This window comes from Lipophrys pholis (genome assembly GCF_963383615.2).
Source record: "Lipophrys pholis genome assembly, chromosome: 10".
Lineage (NCBI taxonomy): Eukaryota > Metazoa > Chordata > Actinopteri > Blenniiformes > Blenniidae > Lipophrys > Lipophrys pholis.
In genome coordinates this window covers 19,585,100-19,597,100 of record NC_137640.1, presented here as the reverse complement: position 1 = coordinate 19,597,100, position 12,001 = coordinate 19,585,100, and the positions used below count along the sequence as shown (strand labels likewise).

General features: G+C 40.3%; 1 protein-coding gene across 1 annotated transcript in view; it reads left to right on the top strand.

Moving 5' to 3' along the window:
- The first annotated feature begins 32 nt into the window (after nt 1–32).
- dock7 (dedicator of cytokinesis 7) overlaps nt 33–12,001 on the top strand; it is a 51,372-nt gene continuing 39,403 nt past the window's right edge. The window contains exons 1-9 of the mRNA XM_080473286.1: nt 33–128; nt 1,525–1,657; nt 7,817–7,916; nt 9,204–9,379; nt 10,336–10,404; nt 10,489–10,618; nt 10,958–11,170; nt 11,313–11,398; nt 11,499–11,565. Coding sequence (XP_080329412.1) covers nt 1,620–1,657; nt 7,817–7,916; nt 9,204–9,379; nt 10,336–10,404; nt 10,489–10,618; nt 10,958–11,170; nt 11,313–11,398; nt 11,499–11,565 — 879 coding nt within the window. The 5' untranslated portion in view covers nt 33–128; nt 1,525–1,619. The remainder of the gene's footprint in view (nt 129–1,524; nt 1,658–7,816; nt 7,917–9,203; nt 9,380–10,335; nt 10,405–10,488; nt 10,619–10,957; nt 11,171–11,312; nt 11,399–11,498; nt 11,566–12,001) is intronic.

Genomic DNA, 12,001 nt, shown 5'->3' with positions numbered 1-12,001 from the left:
AACCAATTTCAGCAAAACTAAACGTCCTCTGCAGAATAAAGCTCAGCAAAGGGGGTTATTATTAATTCCACCACATTCCGGTCCTTTTCAGAGCGTTTCACCATTCAGACGTCCAGATATGTATCGGTGTAAGTATTCGATACCAATTCCAATATTTTTCCAGACGGGGCCACATGAAAAGCTGGGATTGCGATAGAGAGCTGAGCAATATATTTTACTTTATTCAGCTTATCATGAATACTCTACTCACCTAAAAGTACAACATGACATTGTTCCGTTAAACTACTGTTACTACATCAGCCTAGTTGTTGTAATTGCTGGTTTCGTGCGTTAATTAAAATTCCAGTTGTGATCTCTCAACATGGTGAAGATGGGTATCCGCCCACAAGCATGATAACGCAAAGCAGTTGCGTCACCTAAAATATACACAAATACCAATTTTGTTTATAATTCAGCGGAGACCCTCTGTCAGGGACAACTAGTTCTATATACAGTATGTGTTAGTATAATATCCGAATGAAGCCTTTTCAGTCGCTGTCATTTGTAGCTGTGTATTTCTGGTTCTGTTTTTATTTTCCATTTATTTTATAGACTCTTTCAACTCTACAGTTGATCAATGTTTTTCTTTATGTAGGGTGGACCTCTCCAGGGGTGCAGAGAATTTCAGGGGGTGTGGCATTAGGGTAAACAGTAGGGTAAATCTAAGGGTTTGGGGTGTGGCTTTTCCCAGTGTGATTTTTTTATTAGTATTAAAATATTTTTGGACACTATATCTATATCACTATATGATATTAACGTGGAGTGCAGAGATTTAAAAAATGAATTCATTGAGAAAAAATAAATAATAAAACATGCTGTATACTGCATTAAAAAAATACTTTAGTAGATCATTTTAATAATTAGAACCAACAAATAAAAGTATTACACAAAAGAGCTTAGAATTGTGACAATATAAAATAAAATAAACAATAATAAATGCTTAACACTTTCAAAAACTAGGGACAATATGTAAACTCCACAGAAAAAGACCTGGCTGGTATTTGAACCCCTTTCCAGTCATAGGTTGAGCTGAGAGCACTAATCATGGCAGCCAAATTTATGAACCTTTCCTTAAAAGGTTTTACGTAAGAATAAATTCTATTCTGAATCTGACCTCACACACACTATGATCACCTTAACTTCATTATAATTGCCCTGTGTGTAATTTGTTTCTGGGCTTTTCTGTCCACACAGCTGCTGTAACAATGCAGATGTTACTTTATTATTGCCATGGCTGGAATAATAAATATAATCTCATGTTTGGATTTGTTTGATCACATTATCCAGTGTTCTTAGAGTCTGATACAGTCTTCATCCTGATAAAACACTCATTACTTACTTAACAATGAGTATTCAGCTTGTACGGCAAGTACAGACAGAATACTGTGATTATGTTATGAGGTGCGCACACGGCTTTTCCTCGGGTGTGTTCCGCTGCACGGTGCTACGATCATTACGGTAATGATCCATTCTCCCGTTTTCCAGTTTTCCCTGTGGCCGTAGTGAGTGAGTGGAAAGCGGAGTCTGCCTGCTCCCTGCCTGCCTGGGAATCTCGCTGAAGCACACCAGCGGCCACTGCCATGGCTGAACGCCGCGCCTTCGCCCAGAAGATCAGCAGGTAAACAGCCTCGGGGCTGCGGGACGAGCTCAGCCCGCCTCTCCTGTCGGTCGCCCTCACGGAGCGGCGCTGGGGGAGCCCCCGACACGGAGGCCCGGCCGCCGCCAGCGCAGCCTGGCTGCGGCTCGCAGCTAGCCGCTCGTCGTTAGCCGTGTAGCGGCAGAGATGCTCAGACCCGCCCAGACACACAGCGACGCTGCTAGCGGCTCCTCCGACACTGGGAGCGAACAAAGGGGCCAGATAGTGGTCTTACTGAACGTCTGCTTCCTACATGACAGTTGTTTTCTAATTACTATCCGCACTGAAATGAACTTTGCAACGGGGAATTGGCGAGTATTCTGTTATTTATTTATTTTGTTGCGGCTGTCTCCTGTCCACAGCAGCGAGGACTCTCGGTTTAATTGACAGCTGCAGGGATGTGAGTGAACTTTGTCGAGCTGTGTTCGAAGGGGAATGAAGGCGAGAACAAATATGTGAGAGGAAATAAAAGGCCAATGTCAGCTGCTATCAAATACCGATGTAATAATCTGCTCCACGCCCCTCAGACAGATCAAAGTAATCTCTTTAACAAAGGGCTTTGTCCAACCTGTCAAATACCATCATCCCAGCCAGTGTTCAGGTAGAGACTGAAACAGTCCTTGTTATTACTAACCACTTGTGCAGGGACAGTCCAAGCCCTTCGTGTGAGGGTTGAGTAGGGCCGGTGTTTGGCTTTCTCTGCTGGTTAAAAATAAAAATGTCTGCATCTCTAGTGAGTTTCACATGTGTGGCGTTTTGTGGTTTTCTGTAAGGAGGGAAACTGGACCAGGGTGGATGAAATAACCTGACATTGTGTTCTTTACTGTAGGTTTGACCTTAATAATGATATTTTATGTAAATTATTGGAAATTAATTGAAAAGAAGACCTCTACCAATACGACATGGCAAATACACGATGCACCACTAAGTGAAACAAGTCAACATTGCTCTTGTTTATTGTGTGTACATGTTGAAAATTGTTGCATTTTAAAATTGTAATACCTCAGTGGGTAATCACAGTAACAGTCTGTCATAAGTTTATAGTAACAACAGAGTTTGAGACTTGATTATTCCTCTAACATTAAAGATAGTTGAAAAAAAGCAACCATGCAGCAATGAAGACATTATATTTGTTTTTTTAATTTCAGAATTGTCATATCATTGATTTCAGATCTATCTGACCTACAACATTTCTGCTAACCTATGGTCTAATACCTCTTCTATTAAATATGGTATGATTCGGAATAAATCTATAGTGCATCATTAGGAAAATTCATAGGATAAATATTACAAATGTGATTTTGACTTTGTATCAGATATGAATCTCCAGACTGCCTTCGTTGTATCGATTATGTAATTGGACTTTACTTCTATAGCACTTTATTATGCTTCAGGAGTCTTGTGCTTTACATGATCATTCACACGCTAATGGTAACGGCTCCCATGCAAGGTGTTCCCACATCACTGAGAGCAACGTTGGGTTCAGCATGTTGCCCAAAGACACTTCAACACAAGGACAGGGCGGAATAGGAAATGAAGTTACTACTAACCTTGGGATTGGAAGATGATTCACTCGACCGACCAAGCCACTGCCGCCCTAGACCATGCTCCCACTCTTTAAATTCACATCTTGTCTAGCTTTTCCACCGATTCATGTGAATTCATGGAACATGCAATGCATTTATAGGGCACGCTATTCAGAGAAAGTGAAGTAGAGAAGATGAGGCTGAGTTTGATGTTAAGCTCATTTATTCATCCTGTGATCACAGGGTCACATTTTGAAGTGTCCTTTAGCGCAACACCAAGCCACAAGTTACTGCTGAGGACTCGCGAGAACCCGCCTGCTTTGGTTCCATTTGTGTGTGTGTGTGAATGTGACTGAGGTGCAAACCTTTACAATATGTAATGGCTCCTGTACACTGTAATCCCATATAACTTTACTGTACCGAAAAGGCAAAAACAACTCTGAAAACAGCTCTAAAAAACATCGGCACAATTTTTTATCTGTGTTCAATTGGATTCAAAGCAAAGCTTCATATGTAATAGTCAGTCGGCATCTCTAATCTCACCCATAGTTAACAAATTTCAACTTGGAGGAGCAAGTCTTTTATTTTTTTTATTTTTTTCAAGTATCTGTTAAGGAGCCTCCCTGTGCACCGTCTGGGGGTAAAACCTTGTTGGAAAAGACTAAAAGTTCGGTTGACCATCTGCTGGAAATGTTTCATCTTTCGTCTCGACTGGAATTAGTCTTCGTCCTCATCCTCATTTTTATAACCGCCTCCCAGGCTGGATGAATCTGAACATGGTCAGAAGTTTGACATGTTGCATCTTTTGTGTAATTCTTAGCAATATGAAACAAAGCTAAACCTGTTTTTTTGCCATATTTAAGAGTTGCCTCTAAGAAAGGCTGCAGACTCTCGTCTGAGATCTTACTTTCCAAAATGTTACAGTGAAGCCAAACACTGTCGGACACAGTGACTCTCAGCAGCATACAAATGCACAAGCTTGTACTAAAAACAATGGGCAGCTCTACTTAACTTACGAAGTGCACTTATTCTCGGTTTATTTTACAAGTTTGAATCTAATTGATAAACACACCCAGCTCTTTGTTTTCTACGTAGCAACCCTTTCCAATAAGACTCAATGTTGTAATATTTTACCGAAAATTTGGTGAGTGTTCATAGTTTTGTACGGTAGCTGAAATCATACTTTATGTAAAATTCACACACGTCCTAATCATCTTGTCCTCCGTCAGTTTCTGTTTTATTTATTCCCTGGGAGTTGTTGTTGCAACTACAATTCTGTTTGTTTGATCAAGTTATTCCTCAGTGCAGTGACCGGGGCTAATTAAAGGTCCAGCAGGAGACGTTGTGGATGACTTTGGTATGTTTGTCGCTTCAGTGCTTTCTGCATTTCTCCAGCGATGACATTACTGCACTGCAGAGGCCAGTAGACCTCCTGCAGTAATTTATCCTTCTCATCTTTACCTGACACATTGGGTTATGCTGTTTGTTCTTTCCTCACCCTCTTTAAATGATAAGCATGACTTCTTTTTCACCGTGTTGTGTCAGGGTTAAAGATCCCTGTTTGGATGCATGATTTGTTGTGAAACAGAGGTGAATGTGGCGCTATCACTGTTAGTTTAGTGGGCACTGGCATGACATTGGCCTTGTTGACTACGTCAGAGCTAGTATTACTGTATTCTCCATTCCTACAGTCAGGAGTTCAAAGTAGAACTAGAAAAATGTTATTGTGGTATTTGTTTTAGGATTAGCGTGAGTGACAGAAGTTTTGGGTAGTTAATTAAGACAAAAATTAATACCTTTAAAGAAAAATTCAGTTAATCACACAATGACTCCACAGACTCTCTGTGTTACCGGTGTAACGTAACCTTGAGCCGTTTGTTGCCAGCTTTTCTCCCTCAGCTCTAATTTGTTATTTGTTTGTGTCACTTTGGGCTATCTGCTGCGTTGTTGTTTTGTTCAAGGCAAAGGTCTCTGAGTGGTTTTGGTGGTTTCTGTGATTTAAAGGACCTTCATAGGCAGTGGTTGAACAGCAAAAGCTTTGTGCTGACCACTTGGGTCTGTAGATTTTTATTTGTTTCTCCCCTCTCTGTCTGGGTGTAATATATGATGTTGTCTGAGGTGGAACAGTGAAACTCTGAACAGAGTGAACATGTTTTGAGAGTTACAATCCTCGGGGATAACCCGTCTTTAACATTCAGATCAATTGCTGCAATTGTTACTTAAGGCTATTAAGTGGACAATTGAAATTTTACTATCAAATATGAGGATGTTAAATATTATTTTTTATTGTTACAGTTGATATTGCAAACAATTGATAACACCTCTATGTTGAAGTTGAAAACATTTTATTGAATTCATGCATCTGCAGAGGATCTTCCACAGCCCTGAATACAGGGTTATATTGTTAATGCAGTGGTAACAGTGTTATGATTTAGCACAGTGCTTTTTGGTCGTTACACAGGCTATTTTCTTTCACCATGCACTTTTAAGGTTCTCATCTGTGTTTGGAGCATGGACAGGAACTTTTCACCATATAATCAAGATCTCTTCATCATCAATCTTATTGATACGATAATATGTTGTATATGACTATCTAGCATGCAGTATTCAAGACACATAATATACATTTTAGTTTTGTTATTGCACAGGACTGACTATGTAGATGTCATAGCCTGAACCAGGAACATGACAAAGACAGAAAAAGGCACAAGATGTCAAAATCAAAAATCAATTTTTTTATGTCTAAAAAATAGGTCAACATTTAATTCATTTAGACCAAGAGAGTTATATAGAATATGGCTTCATAGAGGCAAAAATCAGAGTTGAATGCATCTTTTGCAGTGAAAAACTGATGAGTGAAAGTTTCAAAGTGTGCAAGCTGAAGCAGCACCAGTCCACCAACACCCAGAGGTGTGTAAACCCAAAGAGTTCATCCTCAGAAAAATGAAGTCATAGAATAAAACTGTTTTCACATATTGTGTGTTATGAGGTTCCTTGGATTTTTTTAGTAATTGTGCAGGATTTAGTCGGGGTGCAAGTGCAATAGGTTTACAATGATGCAACTTTGGGTCCCTCAAGAAAAAGATTGGGAATCACCGATCGATGTAAACCAGAAGGAGTGTTATTCCTGCTTCATACATAGTCTTACACAGCCAAGTTGTCCTTCTCTCAGTGGTAATCAAGCTGTCATCGGTTGAACCTTGTAGAAAAGAAGCTGGGTGCTTTCAGCAGTCTCCGTTCAACCTCTTGCCGCCACATAATACCCTCACCAACTTGGCTGGCATCATTTCGGAGACCAAAGTCTTTATTAAACCGTAGAACTGCTAAGATAAGAACAGACACAGTAGTGTCTGTACATTTTCAAAAGCTTGCTGACTCTAGGTACCAAATAATTTCAATCTCACATTTCAGCAATCCTGTAAGCTGGGGGGGGGAAAAAAATCTTCAGTAGTATTCCACCAAAAGAAGGATTTGCTGGAACTCATTTTTAGTTGCAAGAACTGTTCAACCATAACTTCCTTAGACTGGACTGGATACATACAACTCTCTCCAGATGCATGCCCGAAATGGCTAATACCTTGGCAAACTTGCATTTGGCCAAGTTGAAATGCATCTGCCACTCACCCCATGGATACTTTGAACATGTAAATGCAAGGTGTTACTGTTGACATTAAGATCATCTACCGTTGTAGGACAACAATACAGCCTATCAACAATGCGACTCATCAGGCATCAGAAAGTTGTAGTTGGATTTCTCAGACCGAATGACCGAACTGCATATGACTGTGTAATGAACCCAGATTATTTACTGTGCCCACTTAGAAAAAAGTATCTGCCAAAATCTCGTAATTAAATAATTTTTTCTCACAGATTTTGAAGATCTTACCTGATAGATGTAGTCTAAATGTTTTGTTTTTCTGAAGTCTGTGCAGAACCGCAGAGTACCGCTCTACAAGAAGATGGCACAGCAATGTTGTTTTGTAGCAATTACCCCTTCTGGCTTCAAGTCTGCCCACACATGTCCATTACCCAGGATCAAATGAACACCTTTACATGGAAACTCAGGATACAGCCACTTTACCATAACCATACTGCCCACAACAACCTCATGTAATAGAATTGGCAGCACAGTTAACCCCATTCTGCCACTGAAGGAATGGTCACTAAGTATTTGAACTCTGTCAGCCACAGGTGCCATTGGTTTCACATTAGATTTAATCAGGTTTTTTCTCACTGGACGCTCAGCTTCCATGGCATTAACAGCAAATTCCTATGTCGCAATATTACATGTGATGTTGTCGTGCAAAGAACAAACCAAGGTATACCAAGATCCAGCACTGTGAGGACCATGGAGACAGTGAGCGGCCTCACAACTCCACAGGACCTTGGGATGTAGTTTCCTCTCCTGAGTTTGTTCCAGATCTAGCCAATTAACATCAGAGGACACAGAGTAGTATTATTCTTATAGAGACAGCCATGGTCTAACAACCTTGCAATCCTGTATTCTTCTGTAAAAGCTATATCGCATTCATTTTTACAAATACTTCTGCCAATGTTTAATGCCTCACTAGCTTTTCAGTGCTTGTAGTTACTCTGTCTGTGTTTCTGTTTACAGGACTGTGGCAGCAGAGGTTAGGAAGCAGATCTCTGGTCAGTATGGGGGCTCTCCGCAGCTTTTCAAAAATCTCAACGTGGGGACCGCAACAAGCAACACAGTGAGTGGAAAAGCAACCAATCACTCTCTGTTTACGTGCACTGGTTTACTGTTGACTTTCTCTGGTCAGTTGATTCTCAAAACATTATGTGAGACTGGGGAATAGAGGAAGCAGATGTGTGTGCTTGCGCGCGCATGCATGTGTGTGTGTGTGTGTGTGTGTGTGTAAATGCACACTGCGAGTACCAGCTTTATTATACACTTGCATGGAATTCTAAAAAATTCCTCCATCATGAAAAAGGAATTTGTAATTGTAACTACTAAAAATGTTTAATCGTTTTTATATTGGCTTGACTCAAATCCAACTAAGTATAGTTGTACCTCCGTAATAAAATCAATGTAATTCTCTTGAGTCTCCTGGTAGAGTTGAACAACTATTGTTCATGTCATATTGCATGCCATTAGCGACAAGTCATTGTCACCACATCTCGTCCGTGCTGCGGTATTTCTTTGGTTCCTCGCTCAGCCTAGATGGGATGTTTGCTGGAGGGGTAGTGCTGATTGACCCTGAGTAGCCAGGGAGCTCCACCAACAAACACTCTCTCTTCCCACTTTAATTAGACTACAGTTGGTATTTAATTACTGTAGAAATACACACACACACACACACACACACACACACACACACACACACACACCCACACACACACACGAAACATTTAACCTCTGCCTAAAGGAGCATACTTAATACCTGACTTTCCTGAATCAGTATGAGGACAAATTGGGTCTCTTTTTTAGATTCTATTTATTTTTCTATATTTGAAATTTAAAGATGACTGAGTTTCTGGAAACAGGAAGCATCAAGACTGTGGAGACAGTGCTGCTCCTTTGTATATAAGGGTAAAAAGTGTTGATTTTTGTTGTTGTTTTGTAAATGTATGATTGTTATTTACTTTCACACTTTATGAGGCTGTGTTTGTCACATGGGATCATCAAGTCACTTACTGTCGAACTTTGAAATGCAAACTTAACAGAAAATCTCTCTTTAAAATACTTTTAAGTTTAGCACTGTTGTTCTGTGTAGTATTATAGAGTGACGACTAACCCTTAACTCTCGTATCTTTCCCAGAGGCTGCATAAGCAACTTGTTGCAGCCTCTTAGAAAGGACAGGAGTAAAGCGTTTTATATTTAAAAATTTGACTGTCTAAAACTTTACTGAGACATTTATGTACAATTACAACAATAAGCGAGAGTAGAACATACGGTGTATTATGTCTTCACAGCAGATAAACCTTTCACATCCCTCTGATCTTTCTGCCAATTTCTCTCTCTCTCATCGCCCACCAGGTTCCCCTGACAGAGGCCGTCGAGCCAGTAGATTTTGAGGAGTACCTCATCACTCACCCTCCCATTGTTGAGTCAGGTCCCCTTAGAGATCTGATTGAGTTCCCCCCAGATGATATCGAGGTCATCTACACTCCCAGGGAGTGTCGCACTGTGGTCCAGGCCGTCCCAGAGGAAGGGTAAGGGTCTGAAAGAGGTCTTCGCAAGTATAGAGTTGTAGTGGTATGTTGTGTTATTGCTCAGTATTTGTCCTTAAAATATTGGCAAAAAAAAGTCAAATTAAAAATCACATCATTTGGAAATTACTCTGAAGAAGATATTTCAGATAGAAATCTTGTTTTTTCTTTCAACATTCCAGTTGTCTGGTACAGTCTCATTGGCTAAACACAGCACTTTTGTTTTCTCACCAATCCCTGCTGATGTCTTTGGATAGCTGCATGCTTGAGGTTTCTTATGTTAAACATAAAAATATACACACACTCGATAACTGTAGGGGATAATGTGGAGCACTGCAAGTACAGTTGCTCATGACATGTATGCACTTGAAGAATTTTAACCCACTCACCACATGTCTACTTGACAACATGAAGCTCCAAAATACGGGTCGCTGTTGGTCCTCATTCAGGTGTTGCTTATTGTTTTCTCAGTTGATTTTGAATTCTAAATATAAACTAGACAAATACACGAAGCACATTTCTTTGGTTGACACAGAGAAGCCATCTTTCTTTTTTCAAGCATCGTGGTAAATGTTTCAACAAATGACCTTCGCTGTGACTCCAGGCAACACTATAGTGGAGGCTCAGCTGTTGTCATGTTTTCTGACAGTTCAATAGCACCACGTGGATTTAGAACAGCGCATTAACACCTACGTCATTGGTATCAGGTTGAACTGATTAGTTACTGTAAAGTAATAAACACATTCCATGTTGTGGTGCGTTAGCTCTGGTTGTTGGTTTTCCAGAGGAGGTGACACAAACACTGTACATGTACAGTATTTCACTGTGTGATGTTCCAGAAAGATTAAATGACATCAGTTTCTTCGCAAGCCGTCTGTATTCACATAGACTGCGTTTAACATCTGACTCTCATATACAAATACGTCTTGTTCGTACTGATTAAGTTTGTTTGGCTTCAGGGACACTGATCCTCATGTCAGAGACTGTGTCAGATCATATACAGAAGACTGGGCCGTTGTCAACAGGAAGTAAGTTTTCCCTCTTTTTCGTCAACTCATTGCACCAGTTTGCACTTGAATAACAGTGTCTTTGTGTACTTTCATCTACTTCAGATACCACAAGCTTGGCACAGGTTTTAACCCCAACACTCTGGACAAACAGAAGGAGCGTCAGAAGGGTCTCCCTAAACAAGTGTTTGAAGCTGATGAGATGCCAGATAGCAGCAGCTATCAGGATGACCAGGTAATGGACTTTCCCGGATTAAAAATGCTGTTATTCATTTAAAAAATGAACGTGTTTGGGACATTCTGTGCTCCAGTCCTGAAAGGCCACCAGAAGGTCTGACTCTTTCTGATGATCTATGTGACACTTAATTTTGGGTATTAGTCTTTTTAGAGTGAGTTCGCTGTAAGATTGCTCTTTAGATCATGCGAGAGTTAAAAAAAAATACCAGTCTTGAATCACATAAAACCTCTTAGAAAAAATATTCTCTGCGCTGTTCTCTACACTGACCATTTGAATGCTCTTTTTATTTTATTTCATTTGTCTTTTATTTACATAAATTTTCTCATTGCTTTACAGGATGATTTGAAACGGCGGTCAATGTCTATCGATGACACTCCGCGGGGCAGCTGGGCCTGCAGCATTTTTGACTTGAAGAATTCCCTCCCTGACGCCCTCCTTCCTCACCTCCTCGATCGGGCCCCCAATGAGGAGATAGATCGGCACAATGAAGAGCAGCGCAAGTCCAACCGCCACCGAGAGCTCTTTGCTCTACATCCTGCCCTTGATGAGGTACAGAGAGCAACTTTTCTTGTATTATTTTATCGGTTATTAAATCCAGGTGACAAACTTACTTTAATCCTTGTTTTTATAAGCGGTTTGAATTTGTCAGCAATGTTTATATTTTCTTGTGCTCTGCTATGTAAATATCTAGGAGGAGCCCATTGAGCGCCACTGTGTGCCTGAAGTACCTAAAGAACACTTTGGCCAAAGGCTACTCGTCAAGTGCTTGTCCTTGAAGTAAGTGGTGAACAACCTCTTCCAGAAAAACAAGCTATGTAGCTCTTTTATTTAACTGCTACTTTCTGCTGACCTGCTGCTTTTTCTCTCCACCTTGAAGGTTCGAGATCGAAATTGAACCCATATTTGCTAGTTTGGCCTTATATGATGTCAAGGAAAAGAAAAAGGTAAGCTGTTATGCTTTCCTCAGTACCTTTCTCAGCCGTGAGTTGTTGGGTCACTTCTGCAAACCGTTAAAATTGTTTGGAGGCCAAAACGAATGGGATGAGTGGACTGTAAAATTTTATGTTCTGGGCCTGTTATGCTTTTGTGAATGCTGTTAAATCATATACTTGAACTATGTTTCTATCTGAAGAAGCCCATGAAAAGCAGCTTTTTCTGCACCCCATATAGTTAACAAACACTAGAGGGTAGCAGTTCTCTGGATAAGTTGCATGTATGGCTCCTTACAGGAGCTCCATTATATTTTACAGAGAGGCTCATTTCTCTATATAATGTCTTTGTCACCAAAAAAGTTACATTTCAGTTCCGCAGACATTCAGTCAAATTTATATTCTAATGAATACAGTTATATAAAGCTGGTTTGTGTCACATTATTTTGTA